The following is a 22,873-nucleotide window of genomic DNA, read 5'->3' on the forward strand; positions in this document are numbered from 1 at the left end:
CTTTATGAACAAGGCTCTAATACCATTGACTGAAAATAAATGCGGAAACGATTCATGGAGACCGATGAATATGTATAATAAACAATATAGAGACATGTTTTAGACATACCTGAATCCATAACTGAAGAATAACAACCCCTCAATGTCTTCTGTATGCTCCTTGCTTAACACGGTCAATGTTGGTCTGGTCTACCCTCTTTCCCTTTTGCTTTAGGATAAGGGTGAGAGTAGGGACCAATCCTGCAAAGAAATTAGGGTTTCCTCCCCATTAAGGAAACAATACCTTAGGTCCACACATAGTAATATATATTTTATACCATTAAGGTGTGCTAATAGAATCCATTATCTCCTAGAGATCACTTACCATTATTGGATTCTTTCTACTTGTGATCAACCATTAAACCGATTTTGGAAACAAATCTTGGAGTATGCTAGCCCACCTAATTAGAAATCTTACATACCCATCACATAGATCCCTAATTTGAGTGATGTAAAAAAAGACTTTTCACTCCTTCAAAATCTAGAAATTTGATTCCATCTAAGAATAAGTTGGGAATATATATATATATATATATATGTACCCGTTGCAGGAAATATTCAAATTCTAGGATACTTATCCAGCCATTTCTGTACTCATACACATGGTTCAGCCAGCTGTGTAAGACCGTAAGCTCAACTGGATCAACTCCATAAAAATTGAAAAGCTATCTCTCTCTCTCTCTCTCTCTCTCTCTCTCTCTCTCTCTCTCTCTCTCTCTCTCTCTCTCTCTCTCTCTGTGTGTGCAGTATTTAATTACTTATGAGGTAGAAGATAAATTTTTAATTAAAAAATAAAATTGGTTATGTGGGGAATTACACATTAAAGATGAGACAAAAGTAAATTTTTTTTTTAACGGCAAAGAGATGAAACAAAAAACTATTGGAATCAAAATGGGGTTTTCAGTTTTTCGGGTCTCCGTTGGGAATGTCGATGACGTTGGGACAAGATGTAGACGAGTTTCAATTTTCAACACTTGGGTGAATGAATAAAGGATATATATATATATATATTTTTGTCTGAAAAGACCACACAACCTTATGTCGTCGTAAGGTTTCGGTGAGCAACAAAACTTGGTATGAGTCGTAAACTCGGACGTCTTAAGTTCAACTCTCACTAGACACATCTTAGGCCACTCACACGGGGTGTTTAGTGCTCTCTTCTCTGCTTTCAGTGAAAGTTGAATGATTACAATTCAACCCCGATATTATCTGATCCATGCGATTGTGGGGTTAGTATGGACCTGCGGGACTAGTCAGACCGAAGGCTTGATACCCGTCGTTAGCCAAAAAGAAAAAAACCTTATATCGTCGTATATTTAGTCGTACCATATTGAACTATGATGTGGCAATTCTTTGTATATTTAGAATTAATGATCTAAATTGACATCTCTCAAATTTAAATTTGAAATAAAATAATAATAATAATAATAATAATACTAATAATAATAATAATAATAATAATAATAATAGTAACAACACTAGAGGTATTGCACTGACCTAATCAAAAAACTTGAGAATCCAAGGCCTCCAAGTAAAATGGGTTTTCATCACTCTCACACTCTACCAAGTGAACCTTATTTTAATTGTCAACATTTACTATTGACTATAACTCACTTCCAAACCTCTCAACTACTTTTCAAACTAGGAGCCATAAATTTCAAGCACTGTTACAAGGCAATGCCGTTCAGCTTGAAGAACATCGGGGCTACATATTAGAGAATGGTGAATGCCATATTTGCAAAGCAAATTGGAAGGAGGAACATGGAGATATATGTAGATGACATGCTTGTTAAAAACACAGAAACTGGTTATCATGTGATCGATTTAAGGGAGGCATTTGAAGTATTACAGAAGAATCATATGAAATTACACATCACGAAGTGTGCGTTCCGGGTTACTTCAGCGAAATTCCTAGGATTCATGGTTTCAAAGAGAGGGATAGATTAGGGCATATTGGAGTAGATACAATTAATAAGTTAGTTACGGATGGACCTCTAGTTAATTTAAAGATCTATCCCTATTCGAATTGTGAATCCTGCTTACAAGGAAAAATGACTAAGAAGTCCTTTTTCAATAATGGCAAAATGGTCGATGATTATTGAAGCTGATACACTCTGATGTATGCATGTGTTCCTATTAACATGCAAGCTATTTTGTTACTTTTACCAACCATTTTCAATATGGATGCATTTACCTAATGCATCTTGGTTGCATACATGTATACCCATTTCTATACGGAGGCACATTATTTATATATAGTGAACCCAAGTCCAATACACTTATGTTCTTTAACTATGCAAGTGCTCTACTTTACAGTTTTTTTCTTATGTCTACTGTTTTATTGAATTTTTGAGTATTACCTTTAGACATTTATATTGTAATCACTTATTGGAGTGCACCTCAAGTGATTGCAGATTTTATTTGATATAAAAATTGATTAAACCCAAAACCGTACTGGACCAAAATTGAAACTGACTAGAAATAAAAAACCGAAAGCCCTTAACATTTTGGTTTTCCACTCATTAATCCCCAGACCAAACTGCACGATTCAACCAAACCAAAACAAGGCCAAACCAACCGTTTGACATCCCTACTTCCGCCACGGTTGTTGAGCATTTTCTCCTGTAGGTGACTCGACCCATTAATAATTGGTACCAATTCTCAAATCCTTTAACAAAATCGTCTTTATTTACACCCTTACCCTTGGGCCCCTTTGGACATTCCCTTTAGGATAATTCAAGTTGGCCAAACGTTTCTCACATTAAAAATATGATATCCTATAATAATATGTTTATATAAGGTAGGAGCAGGTTTCCTACTTTCATTCTTTGACTGAGAAGGATTACTTTCCCACCGTTTTGGTTGTAATCGGTTGAAGTCTCTGGTTTCCAGCAACCTTACCTCACTAGTCACCTCACCTCCGCCCAACTTTGGAATATGGAGTTGGAGTCCACTACTCCACCTTGACTTCACCGCATGCAAATGGTCCAGCGATGAAAATTGACAAATAACAACGCCCTCCTTTCTATTCTCTAGACGCCCTACTTCCTCTTATTTTCCACAATGACTCACTTTGGTTTTTTGGCTTTTGGTAAGACAACAATGACCACTTCATGCTTTACATTTCTTGGATGCACCTCAAAGTAGCTTAATAGGATCTAGGATAATTTTTTCTTTCAATTAGAATTGACCCTAGAAATAGAAATGCAAACAAATAGGATCAGATGTGATCCGATCGGGAAATTCTTGATTGTATATAAATATCCTTAGACGAATACAAACGTAAATCAAATTTGGATTTTCGGCATCCCTGACTTGTGTGTAATCTAGATCTTCTTCCCACCTCCATATGGGTTTGATCCCAAAAGATATTCTTTTTTTAATTTTTCATTATTATTTAGATATCTATTAAAATCGAATAATTAATCCAAAAGGATAATCAAGTTAACAAAGATTTTCGCCTTCAGAAGCATGTGGTTCTAAGTTTCAATTCTTCTTACCTCATTGGGATCACTCGCATAGGATATTTAGTGCTTTTTACTATTTTTGATAAAAATTGAATGATTCTCATTCAACCTTAGTATGACCCAGTCTATACGATTATGATATTAATATCGACCCGTGTGATTAATTAGACTGAAGGCTTAAATGCCCAATAAATAATTACATTTCAAATTATGGATAATTAACCGAATTTAGAATTTGAGTTTTTGACTATTACTGTACATGGAAAGGACAGCATCATGGAGTGGTGTTGGTAGGGGTCGAATCGTGACACCACGATCGATGTATCGTCATGGTCGGTCATCATGGACGGGACAGTGTTACGAACAAAGCATCGTGTAGACTTGTACCACTGACGGACGGAAGGAATGACGGAACGGATCATTTCGTTATTCTTGTCGGTTTTGCAACCGCCATAGCGTCTTTGAAAGGACAGGAAAAGGACTCACACACGAGGAGGGCTTTTATGGAAGAATATTATGAGCTTGATATGATATCAGTAATGGATCAATTTTGAAGGTAACCGATACCGTGCACTAAATTAAAGTAGATTAAAATTTTGTTCCCTTTCAGTTATTTATATATTTATTTATTTTGTTAATTAATTTGTCCTCTTGAGCGGTGGGCAGCTAGCTTCTCTGTAAATTCTCTCACCGCTCTCTTCTCCACCAGACGCGATTATTTATTTAATATATCTGTGGCTGGGTCCTACTGTCCAAGCCGTTTTTCCTACAGTTCCTAGGCTTTTTCCCTCATATCTTGCCATGTCTTACGTTTTTCATTTGAGGATTATTTATTCCATAAAAAAATAATATTTTTAGGAGTATTTATTCAAGATATAATAATAGCATCTGATGCAAATTATCATTTGGTATGTGTTAATGTAGATTCTGGTTTTTCTCACACTTTTCCTGCTAGTCACAGATAAAAGATTATGCCTGTAGCTGATCTCTAAAAAGGGTTCTTCGAAGCTTAAGTCAATAACTAGTAGGAAAAGAGTACATGAGCTCTGAGGAATCAAGATTGCATACCTCTTTCTCCTTTCGAACCTTCTTCTTATAGGGTTCCTTAGTGTTTGGTTTCGAGGTCCCTCCTTCTTGAGATTGTTGATCCTTCGGTATGGGGACCCTTGTGGGCGTGTCCTCACCGTAGTGGTTGGTGAGTTCCTGTTCGTATACGTCTAATGTTGTGTCCTATCACCTATAGGGTCCGTTGGGATCCACATGGTGGATGAGTCTTTTCCTCCGTACATCTTCTCGATAGATAACTTTCTTTGTACACTAATTGGTAGGTCTTTTCTCCCATCTGTCAGGTCCTTTATGGCCGCCCTGTGGTTGCTTCACAGTCACTCATTCAAGAGATCCACAACTAATCTTGCTATTACCCTTTTCTCTACATCATCGGGCCTATGTCTTGCTGACCTCAATCCCGAGTTTTGGGGTTCACCCTGGCCAGGGTTACTGTGTGAGGAGTTTTTTGTAGCGTTCCCATTTTCGTACTTGCTAGCCCACTTTGTGGCCCTTTAGCCTGTATAGTTGTATCGTTGACGTGCTTTATCGTTGTTTGTTCTCTAAGGGGTCGTGTGAATGTCTGTCCGCCTTTCTGCTTGTCTGGTCTAGTGAAGGCTTCTTGTTTGTCTGTTTGTTTGTTCGTTTGGTCCTTATAGTCTTCTTGCTCGTTTAGCCATCGTAGGTCATGTGCGGTCTCACGTGACTCCCTGCTAGCTTGGTCGCTCAGTCTTCAAGGGTCATGTTCGAACTCAAGTGATTTCCTGCCCGTCTATTCGTTCGACCTTCGTGGGTCACGTGCGGTCTCACATGATTTCCTGCTCGTCCGCTCATATGGCCTTCACGGGTCACGTGAGCCTGAAGGCTCAGGTGGCTTCCTACTCATCTGTTCATTTCTGCTCGTCTGCTCGGTTGGCCTCCACAGGTCACTTGTGGTCTCTCATGATTTCCTATTCCTTTTCCATGTGGCGTCTTCTCCTTGACCCATTTTATTTATGGTATATCGGTATGCATTCTTATTCTATTCATGTTCTTATTCTCAAATGGAGAATGCATTTTTAACATAGAAGGGAATGCTGTTTTGAATATCTCTTACTCTCAAAATGGGGAATGCATTCCTAGTTGTTGTTTGCTTCGGTTTACTATAATAATCACTCTTATCTTCTCCTAAATCGGAAATGTGCTGATTTACAAGTTTTAGATTTGGGTAACAAGAAGTTTTCAGGAGAATTTCCATAATGTGTAACTAGGTTTCATTGTCTAAAATTTAGAGTTTGATTTTTCCTATAACTACTTTTCGGGTTCGATTTCAGAGATTCTATTTGTACTAAACCTTGAAATATTGAATCTTTCTTATAACAACTTTAGGGAGTTTTGCCATGTATTATATTAAATTAATTTACATAAGAAAATGAAGATTTAAAATGCCTATTCTATAGTTTTCCTAGTTTTTGTCTCCTACAAGTTTAAACCTAAGACCTCTCTAATGTTGCTTCTTGTTTCGCAAAGTAACTGGAAATCTTTAGTCTCACGAACATTGGTTATGAAAGATTAGAGTAATATTCAAATAGTATGTGGGGAATAGGGTTCTAAGAAAAACTAACTCTCATTAATTAAGGAAGATAAGATAGAACATTAATGTCAGGATTAACCATGTTAATGTAGAGTTTATTGCTCATAGCACTTATGGCTAAGATGTGCATAATGAGGACTAGATCGTTGTTGGGCCTTTAACCAAAAATTGGTTTTAAACAAAACATTATGGACATCAAACAATAGTGGCAATGAGCTTCAGGCCACAATTTAGTACTCCCTTCAGAAAAAAAAATAAATAAATAAATAAATCTTCTAGGTCCTTAGAATCATTCCAGATCTCTTCTATCATCCATCCTCGATCTGATACCTGCTTCATCCTATAGAGCATACCCTGAGCATTGACCTCCAAAGCTTATCCTGTCATCATATAATTAGCATATAATGAGATACAAGTAGCCCATCCAGCCATACTTTTCCTAGGGTCAATGACTTCCAACCATGTCAATAATGTTGGTGTAATGCTCGGAATTACCCAGTTGTGGATGTTCTAATTATGATTAAAAGGTATAGGGTCATGTGTTACCTTTCCCAAATGAGAGGTCCACTCGTATACTTGTTTTAAAACCAAAAAAAGATTCGGCTTTACTTGGTGAAGACAACCCGATTCTGAAGTGACCATAGAAAGTGATGATAAAAGTGCTAAAAAAATTGTTTAAATCATCAGCAAGGACATTCATAGAATTAAACAAAAGCATTATAAGGGATTGAAAAGAAGATGGATATAGGAATTTAGTTCTTAATCCTAAAGGGCTAATCGTCCATATTCTTTTGATGAATTCACAGGAGATGAAGATATGCCATAAAAAACTTGTTATGTTTGTGGCACAAGCCATAATCTGGATCTATCTCAATCCATTTACCTACGATACCTTTTGTACGTGTATGCTCTGTTGTCTTCAGGAGGTTCATGGTTTATTCTTACACACATACTCCAAGCTGAGTTAAGTTGTGGCGTGGTGACACCACTATATATGCAGTTTCTTTTTTACTGGCAGCCTGACTTGGTTCTATTTTTACACATGCGCTCCAAACTAAGCCGAGTTATGGCATGGTGACACCTTTCCGTATGCAGTTTCCTTTTTGTTGGTGATTGGACATCGTTCCGAAAATTCCTTTAGTAACATCAGATGTCCTTTCCCAATGTCAATCTTTGTTTGTTAAATGTCGGCTATAGTATATTCTATGTCAAGGTTTAATAGTAAAAAAATCGTCTGTAATTCCGATCTCGTATAATTTCGTGAAATATCACTTTCAGGGGATGACACATGTATTGATACCAATGCAATGATCCAGATCTGATTTAAATGCATCTTCACTGATTTAATGTTTTATTAGTTGTACCAGATCTGGACCATTATATTGGTATCAATACACGTGTCACCCCCTGAAGGTGGTATTGCACAGGATTGTACGAGATCGGAATTGCAGATGATTTCAACCCGGTTTAATAAGAACGCACAGACATGTTTTACACTCTATTCAACATTTAATGGGGTTTTCTAGAGACCCATTTTGTGGGTTCTTTTGAACGTGTGTTTCCAAGTATAGGAATCCACATGTAATTTGAAATGCCTTGATTCTATCCATGCTCGACTTGGAATGGTTGGAAGAGAGAGATTAAGGTTTTCGCTTTTGGAATTGCCCCTTAGATAAGGGTCTAGGACCCATAAATGTCTTCCCTTTTTTGTGAAGGGAAAATTAATTCGCATGGATAAAGTAAGGCTCTACTTAGATCTCTAGGTAGATTCAAAGTTGTGCACTAGGAAGCTTTTACACGCCCAGTCCTGCCTGTTAGGATGCCAGTCTCTTTCTATTTGGACCATTCTTAATAGTAAATTACTAATACTACTACTAGTAGGTATACAATGAAATCAATAAATCTAATTTAGTCTAGGTATCTATGCCAAAAGAAGTAAAGCATACAGAAAAGCAAATAAATCTAATGTAAACATGGCATTAATTATCCTGATGAAGTTAAAGGATCTGATTATTTAAATAAATAAATACATCTATGGAGCCACTATTTTTGTGAGAAAACATGGGAAAGAATTCACATATAGACAATGTGCGAATATTTTCACATATATAACGTAATTTCGTCAAGTCACCTAAGTAACCTTACTAGGGATTAGGTTATAATGTAGTTCAGTTAGGGTGATGCAAGTCTTGGATAACCTTATAAAAGATTTTCGTGATTAGCCATGGATTCGATGGATGACATGCGAAAATCATGGCAACTAGGATCTCAAGACAAAGCAACACCTATGATGCAAAGATTGATTGACAATCATCACTATATATTTTGCTTTCTAATGGACTTACATCACTAAATATGGTCATCGTATCATATATGTTACTTTGCTAATGCCACAATAATATTTGTAAAAAAGTCTTTTTGTAAACAAGCTGACTGCACAACAGATGAGGGTATTTTGGAAAAAAAATGGAATTATAATGGCATGTCAGGTTATTTTGATAAAATTTATATAAGTATACTAGTTATACTAAAATATGCACAATTAATGGTTTGAAACAGACTTGATTATGGCATAAGCCCTAATCCGGGCACTAATCTATTTTAAATGTCTATACTTACTTAAATGAAAAATAAATTCATAAAAACATTAAAAAAAAAAAAGAGAGAAAAGAGAAAAATAATTTTTTGGACCCAAGTAGGGCTTACTGACTCAATTTTACAAAGTTTCGGCATTCCTACAACAATCCCAATGAAATTTTTTCTTTGATTTCTCTCTCGTCTTATTTTCTGTTTTTTTTTTTTTTTTTTTCCCTCCTAATTTTGGAGTGATAATTTATAACCAAGGAAAGAAGGAGCTATTGTCGGTGAAAACTAGATTTTCACCACTATCCAATGAGGCAAAAGTGAGATGTCAGTTCTGCCAAGAACACACTAAAAACTATGCTCAAAGTAGGGGACTTTCACATAATGTTTTTGCATAAATTAATGTTGAAACAGTATCTCCTTCTTAAAAGCCTCGACTTTCTACCGTGTAAGATTGTTCTTCGCCCGTCGCTGCCACAGAGTAAATTTATCAAGTTCTTCAGAGAAACATTTACCCTTCGCCGCTATTTGATTTACCTAATATGTGCCCTTCGTGCTCACCCTCAACTTCAACGAACTTGATTACTATTGATGTTTGCATGAACCTACACAATCTATGCTACAAAGTAGTTTACTAGGTCCAAAATGCCGAAAACCCTTAGGAACACCTAAACCTCCATATTGCACCAAATGTACAAAAGTAAATTTTTCTACAAATCCCAAATCTACCTGGTACGAGCTAGGGGTGCAAGTTTAGCCCTAATGACCCAAACTTGCCTTAGCCCGCCCTAAGCCTGAACAGGGCCTGGGCTAAAATTTCTAACCCTGAGGGCTAGTGAGGGTTGGTTGAAAACACTAACCCTGGGTCAGGGTTTGGCTGGGCCTAGGTTGATGCCTAGGCCCAACCCGGCAGTGTATGTATATAATTAAATATAATATATATACAAGTTGGTAAGGGACCTTCACCTTAGGAAGCATGTAGTTCTGAGTTCGACTCCTCTTACCTCCTGGGGCCAATCACACGGGGGTGTTTAGTGCTCTTCATTGCTTTCAATAAAATTTGAATGGTTCTCATTTAACCCTGGTATGACCCGATCCATGCGGTTGTGGGATTAGTATGGGCCCACGGGACTACTCAGGCTTAAGGCGTGGATACCCATTATTACCAATATATATATAAGTTACATAACCTTAAACAAGGGGAAAAAAAAAGGAGAAAATGAAAAGTGAAAGACATTCATTTAGGGTTTATCCTCTACCAACCTCGGTTCTTTGCAACTAACATCTCCTGATTTTCTTGAGTCTGAGTCAGGTCCTAACACAAAGACAGTTCTAGTATGGTCATTACGTGACATATATCCATAGAGAGATGCAGATGAGGAGCTATCATCTTCGTTGGTTGAGTCCATTGTGGGCTCCATCTTCTTTTTCTCCTCGTAGTCTTCTTCTTTCTTTGAAGAAGGCAGGGAACATCGCCTGTTTGCCCTCCCTCCCCCTGCAAACCCACAGAACCCCCTACAAAACCACAGAATCCCAACCCTCATTCGTTGCAACCACCACCTCTTCCTTCTTTTTCGACCTCTTTATCCATATCGATAGGTTTAGCTTTCAAACTTTAGATTCAGAATTGTTGTAAGATAATTTGTTTCTATCTACATAATTTGGAAGAATGTGTGTTAAACCTCAGTAAATGTGACATAAAAATACCTCATTGAGAATGCTAAGAAGCTTAGCCCAATATCCTATATTGTTATTTCTCTTTGGAGATTTTATTGGAGATTGGGTTGCCTTTGGAATTTCCGACTCAGGACAATGTGAACCTAAATGAGCTGCTGTGGTAAGAAGCTCATAGATAGCCCTTGTTGAGACAGCAACATTACTGACCAAAAAAATCTTGATTGAGACCAAACAATGGTGATGCCACCGACAGAGATGTTTGTTGTTGCTGGCTTGCTATAGATGCAGTCGAAGAAGAAAGAGAGGAGGTGGTTGTAGAGGATGGGGTGGAGAAAGTGAATGGGTGAGAGAGGGGGTGTTGCACGGGAGTTCTGTGGATTTTCAAGGGAGGGAGGGCTAAAAATGACGAGGAGAGGGGAAGATGGGGCTCAATCATCACCATCTCTCCTTAGATATATGTCATACACCAATCGTACTAGGACGGTTCTTGTGCTAGGACTTGATCCATACTTGATTTTCTTCTCCTTCTACAACTCTTACCCTCACACATAATAAACATAAACTAATCAATAGCAACATAAACCTACCAATGGTTCTCTTTATGATCTTAATCAACTTCATTCTTCATGCTTTGATGAAGAAGAAGCAAAGGGGATTGTCTAAAAAGTGGAGTTCATAGAAGGAGAAGGGCCATGATTATTATAGTGGTTATTGGAGAACGATGAAGAAGAAGCAAAGGGGATTGTCTAAAAAGTTGAGTTCATAGAAGGAGAAGGGCCATGATTATTATAGTGGTTATTGGAGAACGATGAGGAGTTGAATCATAAGAATGCTACAATTATAGGTATTCCACCAAAGAGTTGAAAGATATGGGAGCGGCAATGATCCATAGCTTCGCCGACTCTTTCTAAATCACAAATTTGACATCACCAAAGCTCTCCACTAGAGGTGAATCATCGTTGCCCGATTTGAATTCTATAGATGGCACAGGCTGAAGCTCCTAGACGATGTCTATCCCAATTCGACTACTTTTGATGGGGGTTAGGTTTCGATTTTTGTTTGCTTGAATCCAAATGAAAAGATGACCTCTCTACATTATATTTTTTATTTTAGTCGTCATTTTTTTCCCTAAAAGTGGAGTTTTAAATAATCCTTTTGCCATTTGTGGCAGAAAGATGAATTCTCTTTGTTATATTTATAATTCTTATGTTTCTTCATGGTTTTGTAATATACTCAATTACTCACCATGCCCCTTTCAAGTTTTTTTGCTTGTTTGTTTGTGCACTGTAAATGTCTTGCCATGGCTAATCTTTGTCGACAACAACTGATCTCCTATCACCTTCTTCCTGCTCAATAGTTTTGATTCAATTTTCTTCATGGGAGCTTCATTGGTTTCCCTAAAACCCTAGAACCAAGAAATAATGAGATAGAACCCTAAAACAAAGGGCTAGGATTAGCCCTGATTGGGGCCTTAAATCGATGGTTGGGATTCGTAACATGTTTAAGATTAGGATCAATCAGGGCTGGGTTGGCTTGGCTTGGGGTAAACCCCTCAAGGTTGGGCTTGAGTTGAGATATCTTAGCCCAACTGTAGGATTGGGTTGGCTTGGACTAAGCTAAGAAGATTCAGTGTTGGACTAGGATTTTAAAAACCTAGCCCAAGTACCAACTCCAAAAAAACATCTTTAAAAAAAAAAAAAAAAAAAAAAAAAAAAAAAAAAAAAAAAAAAAACTCTTTTCACAATCAATCACTTTCACTTTTGTTTTTTAATTTTCTTCTTTCGCGGGTTTTACCAACCCACTCAGTCATGCCTTGTACATACCATGGGAACCATAGGGCTTCCACGCAAAAAGTCGTTTCCCTTCCTAGGCTGTTTCATTAGAGTTATATAAAACCAAATACAGAGTTGGTGAATCAAAATAAATAATCTTTTAGATTAAAAATTTTTTTTCATACCTACATTCACCATGGATTGGAACCCTTTTCCTATTCTATTTTTGAAATTTTACCTTTGATCAAGAACTTCTTGCTTTGCTCTCCTTGCGCACCATTTTTACTCAAATCTTCAAGCACACCTTACAACGACCTTCAAACCTAGTTCTGATACCACTTGTTGAAAAAGAATATGCAACCACAAGAACAAAAAATCATACAACACAAGGAATTTAATATAGTTCGGTATGAATTACTACATCCACCCAAGAGAACCAAATATTTTCCACTATTCGAAAAAATTCTCTATACCACTCTCTACCTAAGAGAAGTACATATTTTCCACTATTTAGGTTCTTCTCATAGAGATAATATTTAGTGAAAAAAAAAATCCCTAATCCTCTCATAATTGCATTTCTATTTCTTACATGTAATAGATCTAAAACCCGACTCAATTACAAATACTAACTTAATAATAATAATGTGGACCATTACACCAAAAAAAAAAAAAAAAAAAGATATACAGAACCTCAAAAATAATTTTGTCAATGTCACTCCTTCTAAAAGAAAAAAAAATCATATGATTGAATATTTTTCAATTTTCAGGTCATTAAAAATAATTACCTATTATAAGGAGAAAAGAATACATTAAAATCCAATTAAACTACCAACTTGTAAGAAAAATGATTCCATAAATCTTTGGATATAGGAGAGCTATAACCGGCTACATGTCAATTCATATTAGAGGATTGATAATTACCCACAATTTGATATGATAGTAGTTAAGATAAAAACCAACATCTTCATCATTCATTCCTCATCTTGAGTCATCCATGAGGTCATCAATGAGCTTGCATGTGTAATTTTTTTTTTTATTGTGTAGAAATTGGTTTTAATTAATGTCATATTTTGTAAAATTTTGGTAGAGTATATTTGGTACCTTTTAACTTTACAAAAGTAAAAAGTACAGAAACAACATTTAGCAATAGTGGTCTATTTTGGTACTCACATGAAGTGAATTGAACTTTTATAAGTAAACAAGGAGAAGCATTTTAAAATAACTTTCACCTTTGAAGAAAATCGACCTAGCAATGATCACACCCTAAAGGTGGTCCCCACATCCCATGGACTGTGTGAGATGGGATAAGATGGTTACGTACAGGGGAGGGGATTTGGACTGCCCCCATACTTGACCCTACTCTAAGCGACAAAACTTAATTAAGTAATGTAACACCATAGATGTCCTCTTTTATCTCTCTTTTATCGACCAGTGGGATCTCTCTCTCATTGACAATTATCAGAAGTGCTAATGTGCTATTTTTTACAAAAGTTATTTTATTATGGAAACACTCCCCCAGATGCAATAGTGTTGCCAAACATGGCTCAAATTGCTATAATAATTTTTATTTATTTTTATTTTTATTTTTATTTTTATTTTTTGGAGTGGGTAATTGGTTGTTTGTCAACAGAAAGAGTGATTTAAACGTGTAGAAGAGGGTTCGATGCTTAGATCGGAACCAAGAAGTCTGTAATGCGGTCAAAATGTCACACATTAAAGTTGAACTAAGAGAACATTGAGGTTTCCAGAATCAGAATCAATTCAAAATCGATTGAACTGATCTAAAGCCCATTCCTCGATTTTACATCTTTGGGAAATATTGATTAGAAAGAAAACAAAGCAATTAAAGGTTTAATTATCCAATTCCCATTCTTGAATGTGCCTCTCACTAATTAGTTAATGTGAGAGAAAATGCTACATGATTGCATGGTTCCTACGCCAGTACAAGGGCCAATGGGGGGCATGCACCCAGGCATCCAATAATGGACAAAATGGTTGTTTCACCACCCTTGTGTCTGGGTGCACGAACATATGATCGGGTGGCCCCTTTTTTCCAATTTTTTTTCCCCCAAAAGGCTAGTTCTTGGTACTTTACCTTTGGTTGTGATGTATGCTTATACTTTTATGCTGGCAAAGTAGCATTCTTTTTGTCCCCAAGTAATAATATTTCCTCGATGAAGGGAAGATTCAGAAGTCCTTCTTGGTACCCCATGTTCCTTAAGTCCCTTGTCAATGGGTCGGTTTTTGTAAATACTTTTTGGATGAAAAAACCTTGCTAATCTGATGTGTGGGGCACTGAAAAAACTCACAGAAGCATCTTCAATGCATACATGAGCGGGGCAGCACGATTTTTCACGCCCCCACCAGCTTAGGCTTTTTCCTGCACGAGACTAACATGGTTTTTTTTTTTGGTTGGACATCCTTGTGGAATTCCTATATATATAAAAAGTAAGCATTGGATTAGTGTGGTTAACGAGTAATTACACAGATAGAAAATGAAACAAAATTGTTATCATTGGTGGGTTAGCCGACATCTAAGAAATCTTCGACAAATCACATCTGGACTCTGGAGACATGTCTTATTAGCTAAGCATTGAAATATCGTATCTTGGCCGGTAGCCTGATGATGCAGTAATGATGTCACTCTTAAGTGTACAGCCAAAAGAAAAAAATATCCGATCAATTGGAACCTGATCGCCTTGCTGGAGATTAATTAACGGATAAGTAGCAGACATTTAATTTTAAAAAATAATTAGAATTAAAAAGTCCATTGAGGTAGTTGATTACGATTCATGATGTCATTCCCCTTAAAATGAGTTTCTAGACCACGACATCATGATCCCATCCTTATTTAACGTTTTGTTTGTCCCATTTCCCTCGCCAAGGAAGAGCTCAAAGGATCACCACCATGGTACCATGTTATTGATTTGGGATTAATTCTTCCATTTTTTATTAAGAAAATTAATATTATATAATAATAATTTATTTATTTTATAAGTCCATTCTTACTAATTTAAGTAATTATAATTAGAGAAAAATATAGCTATCTAGTCGCACATAGACCCAGATCCTCTTTACTGCATTAGCTTTGTTAACAAACATCGGACAGTTGGTAGCATCGGGCACGCACCCCAAGTGCCTCTCGATCTTCCGATTTCCATTGGAGGGGCTGATATACTTTAGAGGATCTAGTTATATTGTATACCCATATGTCCATCCTAAAGATGATGAAAAGACCTCCCTACCCTTGGTTGGATGCCTATGCACCTCCCTTAGTTGGTCACTACATTGGCACACTGGCCACACAACTAGGTAATGATATTAGCCTAATTAATTAAAGGGGAAAAGAACACTCCTTAATTATGTGTCCTCGAAGCCTAGTCATAGAGGGGGGCTGAATGACAACTCCACCCCGTGAAATATAGGAATCGGCTAGGGATTTTTTTTTTTTTTTTTTCAATCTAAACTTGGCTACTGCAACCCCTAGTAGCAGCAAAGGGGATAGAATCTTAAAACTAAAGATGGATGGAATTATTTCAAATTAAACTTGGCTACTCCAACCCTTAATAGCAATTAGGGGAATAGAATATGAGGGGCAAAGATGAAAAATCATCCTAAGAGGATATTTTTAAACCTGCCCGAATTCTATTTCCTTGGCCGCAACCCCTGGGTAGCAAAATAATTTTTTTTTCCCCTTAATTAAAATGGTTGTTTAAAAAAAAAATAATAAGGGGAGAGTCTACAATCAACATCATGGGTACGTAGGCAAAGAGAGGAGATGATGCAAAGAGATATCACCCACAGCAAATGTGACGCGTAATTATTCACACCAGCCATTGACGTGGGACTCTTCCTTTCCTAATATATAAATATGTACACACTAGCACTCCACCTTCACCTACAAAGACCCACCATAAGTCTACGACGGCAATTCACATTCATTCATTTCAATTTTAGGATTTTATATTCTCCTTTTAAAACTTCCTATCTTCAGGATCGGTACCTACCGTACCTAGCTGAATCGATCGAAGAAGAAGAAGAAGAAGCTGGAAACCATGCAGCATGCGATCCCTTACCGGACATGGCTACCGGTGCCGCCGGGCAGCCCAGTAGGGATAGGTGGAGCAACTTCAGCTTCAGCTGTTACTAATGGTGGAAACATTGGAAAGGATGTAAAGGGATTGGTTTCAGAGAACGCTGTGATAGTTTTTGGGAGGAGAGGTTGCTGTATGTGTCACGTGGTGAAACGGCTCTTGGTTGGGTTAGGTGTGAACCCAGCTGTGTTTGAGGTGGATGAGCAAGATGAGGCTCCAGTGATTGATGAATTAATGGCTTCCATCAAAACTAGTACTAATGAGATGCCACCACAGTTCCAGTTCCCTGCTGTGTTCATTGGAGGGAAGTTGTTTGGAGGGTTGGATCGCCTTATGAATGCTCATATCTCTGGGGACCTCATACCCTTACTGAAGAAGGCAGGAGCCTTGTGGCTTTAAATTTTTCATTGACCCTTTTAAGATATGATTTTCAAGTTTCCCCTTTTCTTCTTTCTTTACCCTTTATACCTTCTGTTTCCTCTTTCTTCAAGCAATTTGAGAGAGGAATTAATGTAGTTTTTTTTTTTTTTTCTTTTTTTAATTTTGTCCTCCTTTACAATTTAGAAATGTGAAGATTGATTCTCCTCCTTTTCATATGTAAGTAAGTATTGGAAAGAAAAAAGAAAGACTATGACCTAGGGTTCTTCAATTATGTGATTTCTGTATAATTAATAAGAGAGAAAGAAAAGGGAAAAGGTGTACTCGAGGCACAAGGCTCTCACCACTGTGAGATCTGAATTATCAATGAACTAAATTTAGTTTTGGGTTTGATTGAATTTTCTTGGCCATGGCCTCAAAATGAGAATTATAGAAATCTTACAATTTGATTTACTTTCCCTTTTATAGGACAAATGTTCTCATGGTCGGTGTTCCATTACATTGCATTTCCAAGAAACATATAATAAAGGGGAAAATCTAATTTTGAAGATTTTCCATAAGAGAAACATGTAATAAAGGAAGAACTTTAATTTTGAAGAAGGATTAATTATTCTTAAGCTTTAAAAGAATGTCTTTTTGTGATAGACAGGAATCTTCAAGTGCCTCCTTAATTGGTCTACAAAATAGTATTTTCTCATAATAAAATGAAATGGGTAATTGAAATTAGAGTATTATCTAGTGATATGAGGAAAAACTACTCGATCCCGTAAATGAGCTTACAAAGTGAGAGAACACAAGATCATATCAATCAACATTAATTTCCTTTGAAAGTCGATATAGGATCAGCCCCATATGACTGATATAAAATTGTAACGTCTACTCTTCCTTACTACGATTAAGGATCGAGCCACACCTCTCCAACTGAACCAAACCTTGTTGATATGTACAGCCTCTCTTAAGGATCAGGTCACACCTCCCTAAACAAAATCCCAAGTTTGAATTTCCATGATTTCAAACAGGAGTTGGGCAGATGGAAGACTCAAGACTCGAGACTCAAGAGGAAGACGCGGTCTACACCACACAGTATTTTCACATTTTTTTTTTATTTTTTATTTTTTATTTTTTTCTGGTGAAGCTTGTGGAAATCACATTTACGGCTTTATCAGTTCACACGCTCAGCCTCTCTTATTTTAATTATCTTAACCATTATTACTATTATTATAATGGTTCAGTGTCCCATTATTCAAATATATATATATATATATATTCTAGGTAGGTATCAACTGTGAAACAAAAGTATTTAACTTAAAAGTATTCAATGCACGAGGCTTCTACCATTGTGAGGTTTAGAGAGAGTTATAATGTACATAGATTTACCCCTACTTCACAAAAAAACTATTTTAAGACTTAAATCGATAACCACTTGATCACAATGTAGCAACGTTACCGTCACACGAAGATCCTTTCTCTTTCCGCCACATATGATACTGTCTTTCTTCTTCTTGATTAATTAGATAAAGGCAAAAGTGCTTTATCACGCATAGAACTTTCCATTGGATAAGAGAGGGCCGAAATGACCAAAACCACCCTTCTTAGACATATTGTGTCCCACCCCTCTTTATACCATGGTGTATGAAAACTCCTCTTAAGAAAATAAATGGGATTAAGGTCTTCTTAGTTAGGTAAGATACAGAACCAATCATTACTTATTGGACCAAGTTCTTCTTCACCAATGATAAAAGTAGATGAATCTCTTCAACCATAGAATCTAACCCTTTAATATGATCGAGGTAACTTAAATTCATTGTACTCCAATCTTAATTAATGCCTTGTAGATAAAAAAATCCTAATTAATGTCAAATCACTGTAGATGAAGAAACTATGTCTTCATCGACCTGTGTCACAAGAAAAAAATTTTGGCCTTATCTAATCATGGCATGGGAAGAATACCCTTTTCTTGTGAAGACCATTTGCAATCTAGAAGTAATGCCAAACCGAGATGGCATGGTCGCCCCCGGTAATTATCAATCAACCTCAGCCCTTATAGCACAAGATATTTGGAAATTCTATTTTGTTGTCTCTTTGACCAGATCAAGTAACTTATATCGGGGCTTTTCACCTTAGAAAAAAAAAGAAAGGATTTTTCACGTTGCAAGATACTGGAAAAGTACATGTAGGGGTGTTAATTGGTCAGGTCAGGCCGGTTTGCCCGGGCTGGAATGGATTTCCTCATTTTAAAACCTAACACTAAGATCAGTCGATTTAAATTTTTGGTCCTCATATGTTAAGCGTTGGCTGGGTATGAGTCTTTAATTGAACTAAACAGTTTTACACTAGCTTTAAATGGGTAATGAAACATTCTAAGTATGTTATAAATGGGTTTTAAACATGTCAGCCTTGGTAAATGGGCTCTAAATGAGTTCTAAATGGGCTATTAATCAGTTGGCACAGGCAAGATAGCACCCTTGCACCAAAACATTATTGAATGTTATTCGGGCCAGACTTGAGCTCAACACGTTTAAAAAACAAGAAAGGTCAGTTTTGCATTTTTTAGATCGGGGTTCAATCGGGCCTGCTAGTATGAGCATGGAATTGACACCCCAAAGTATATGAATATTCTTCTAAGTTTGGAATAAGAACATGTTACTATCTGTATATTATTTTATAGGAAGAAATAACGTTACCTGTACTAATTAAGATACAACAGGTGTGAAAAGATTGTAATACCCAACGCTAAAGATGCTCATACGTGTTCTCTCATTGAACGATGTTGTTGGCATATACATGTGCCATCGGGTAATGTTCTCTCATCATATTTTAATATATAAAAAGAAAGAATTTTACCAGTCTGGCACAAGAAAGGTAATACGTCATTACATGGACTTGATAAATGCCGACTCAAAAGATGAGGAAAGACGGAGTCTTATTCCCATTTGCTTAACTCATCAACTTTTTTTTTTCCTGGTAAAAAACTCATCAACAACCCTTGACAATAACCGTTTACCTGTTAATGGAATTTCTATTCTTACTGAACTTTGGCAAAGAAAAGTCAATGATGGCGTACTCGGCCTGCGTGGGGATTTAAGGTGATGGCATGGCTGCACAGCCCAGAGTATTGAGAAGTTCATCGTCATCATCCTCGCTAAAGCTACGTTAGCTGGTCGTTTAGAAAAATGTCTATTCCATGGGAAAAAAAAAATGGAATAAAGAGTTTGGGATTTTTTCATTTTTTGTAATGAAAAGGGAAAAAAAAAAATGCTAGAAACGCAAAATGATGGAACAACAAACCTTGTTCCTTCATTTCAGTTTCGTTAAAAAAAAAAAAAAAAAGAGTGAAAACTAGGGTAATCGTTCTTGAAACAGATTCACCAAACAAAATTTTTTTTTTAAACGACAATTTGGTACATAAACTAAAAATTCTGTTTCTGATATGAAATGTCGTTTCTGGAACCAAATGAATACCAAATGCAGCTTAAGAGGGCCAACATGCGCTGGGTTAATTGCTTTTACAAGTCATTGGATTGTAACTATAGCGTCCGCTATGGAGCAACAACCTCATCTGCTATTCCGTACAATGCTTAGGCATCAAATCAAATCGTTTCGAACTTGGTATGGTTCTATATCAAGAAAATGAATCTTATTCGACATAGTACGATTTCAATATTTAGGCAAAATCATTTGGCGCAAATCGAATTGTATTGTATTACTTAATTTTGAATCGAATTGAATATTGTTCTGATCCCATATCAATCATATGGGGGTTGATCCCACATCAATTTCACAAAAGGATTGATGTGAGCTGATGTGGTCTTGGATTCTCTCACTAATGATGAGTTCCTAAAAATATGTCGACAGAAAATATGGAATAAACGAGAAAAATAAAGAACAAAATAGACTAAGTATGAAAATAGAAGACATAGGAGATAAATTTAATGGAGTTGAGTTCTTTCAGGTTTCTATCAATGATACAACATCCAAAACCTTATTCTAACTTAATAGGGTCAGCTACATGGAGATTCCAGACAAGGACGAGTACTAGGATCAATGCAAAAAGATTGACGGGTTATGACTAATTATAATAAGTGGTGGCTATCAACCTGACACACCACTACAAATCAGTCACAAACTTATAACAATAAACTATAATAATAAGGTACTGACTATCTACCTAACGAACCATATAGATCGATCAAGCCAAAAACGTCTTACATGCATTACGTCCACCACCAAGACAATCCATTATCCAATTAAATACTTACAAATTCTATATACTAAAAAACAAATCATACAATAATGGAATTATATGGGTGACCAAATGCTAAGAGGTATGATCTCAGCTACATCACACACATAAACAACTCCAAAATTTCTAAGTGACTTGCCTTACATAGAAGCACCTAAAACCAAGCTACAAAATCAGTTAGTCTGTCTTTGGTAGCCAAGAGAAGAAAGGAAAAGAAAGGAAAATGAATAAAAAAGGAATGAAAACTTTGTATTCTCGGTGTTTGTTTAGGTACAGAAAAGAAAAGAAAGTATAAAAAATGAGAGAGAGAGAGAGAGAGAGAGAGAGAGAGAGAGAGAGAGAGAATGGCATCCTTCGCTTGCTGATGGTCATGAGATTTATGCACTTCCCTGTATCTCATACTCCTCACAAGTCACACTTGTAAAACCAAGTTTATGATGCTGATGGTGTTTGCTTTTGAACCCAAAAGAAATCTATCGCCATGGAAGAGTAGCTTCAGACACTCTTGAATTCCATAATCATAAACGAAGGTCTATAGATTCTTGTGATCGTTAGTTATCGGTGAAGATGACCCCTGTTGGTAACATAAAATAATTAAATAAAAAATAAAACCTGTTTGTAACATAAAATAATTAAATAAATAATGAAAACTAAAAAGAAATCCCACCGAAACCCAATCCACCTACACCACGAGCTGATGAAAAAGGGGATGTTGGCTATATTTGGAGGTTTCTATGATTACCATATACATGGAACATAAATAGAAGAAAATATTCCAAACCCACCTACACCACCGAGGAATATGGTGTTGGCTAATGGCTACTCATGGAAACTTCATGCTGCCTGGAAAGTGAAGCCTTCTCACCTGCAACTTCGACAGCGCTTTAAACACTCCATCGACTCTCTACCACCACTGCTTCCATCTAAATCGGAGAGTCTGAACATGGAGGAATGATGGTGCTCTTCCAACTGAAATGGATTTATCCATGCTTTTGGCCACTTGAAGATCCATCAGACGTAGTACCATCAAAGTGAACCAACTTATCTAACAAACCTTTACTCCCACACTGCATATCAGAAGATCCATCAGACATAGTTCTCAACTTACAAATACAACGGTTGTGCACACATAGGTTGCAAATTTTGTTCTGACCAAGATTTTGACCTTGGTAGAAACAAAAAATATTGTCTATGTCTATGAAATAGGCTTCACATTTGATTCATTTCATGTTCAACTAGAAATGGCCATTTTGGAGGCTAAATGATGAAATTTTGCGCTAAAACTTCTAATTGTTCCTATTTAAGCATGTTTACACATGTTTGAATCAGTACATTGTAAAAAAAGAGGGAACTAAAGAAGTAGTTTGGCTTCGAACCCTATGACATGTGGCGGCCATGCAAGTCTATCATAGCAGCCCCCTAGGTGAAATTTATAAAATTTGGGAAATTTTTGCAAAATGATGTTTGCATCAAATGATGCATTACTAAGGGCCCATTTGATAACGTTTTGTTTCGGGCATTTCTGTGTTTTTTTGTTTCTAGAAACGGAGAAACTGGCAAAATACTGATTGACAAACGCGTTTTGTTTCTCTTGTTTTCATAAATAGAAATCAAAATTTTTGTTGATTTCTGTTCCTAGAAACGGACATAACGAAATAAGTTATACTTGTTTCGTCGTTTTAAAAAACAAGTGAAAGAATGGATTTTGGAGTTGTGCCTGATAAAAAAAGCAATACTCACGCCCTCTCTTCTCAAACCTCAAACGACTCCACAGGCCTGCACCTAGAGTTGCAGCAGTACCTCCAGTGAACCGTTTGCAAATCTCACGACCGCAGGTTTGCAAAGGTGCTCTTTGTTTCCTCCTTCGCTGCTTGCAATATTATACAAGATACGCCCTTGCTCTTAAGAAGAACCCCTTCTCTTCCCAACAACTATTGAACCCTAACACCTACCGTTCCCACTCTGTCCATGACGCATACTTTCGGCAAATTCCGACTATAGGC

General features: G+C 36.7%; 1 protein-coding gene across 1 annotated transcript; it reads left to right on the forward strand.

The window, feature by feature from the left end:
- The first annotated feature begins 16,068 nt into the window (after positions 1–16,068).
- LOC122066779 (glutaredoxin-C9-like) lies at positions 16,069–17,025 on the forward strand. Its single transcript, XM_042630611.1, has one exon. The coding sequence runs from the start codon at positions 16,211–16,213 to the stop codon at positions 16,646–16,648; it is 438 nt and encodes a 145-aa protein (XP_042486545.1). The 5' UTR covers positions 16,069–16,210; the 3' UTR covers positions 16,649–17,025.
- The last annotated feature ends 5,848 nt before the right edge of the window (positions 17,026–22,873 follow it).

This window comes from Macadamia integrifolia, unplaced genomic scaffold, assembly GCF_013358625.1.
Source record: "Macadamia integrifolia cultivar HAES 741 unplaced genomic scaffold, SCU_Mint_v3 scaffold2578, whole genome shotgun sequence".
Lineage (NCBI taxonomy): Eukaryota > Viridiplantae > Streptophyta > Magnoliopsida > Proteales > Proteaceae > Macadamia > Macadamia integrifolia.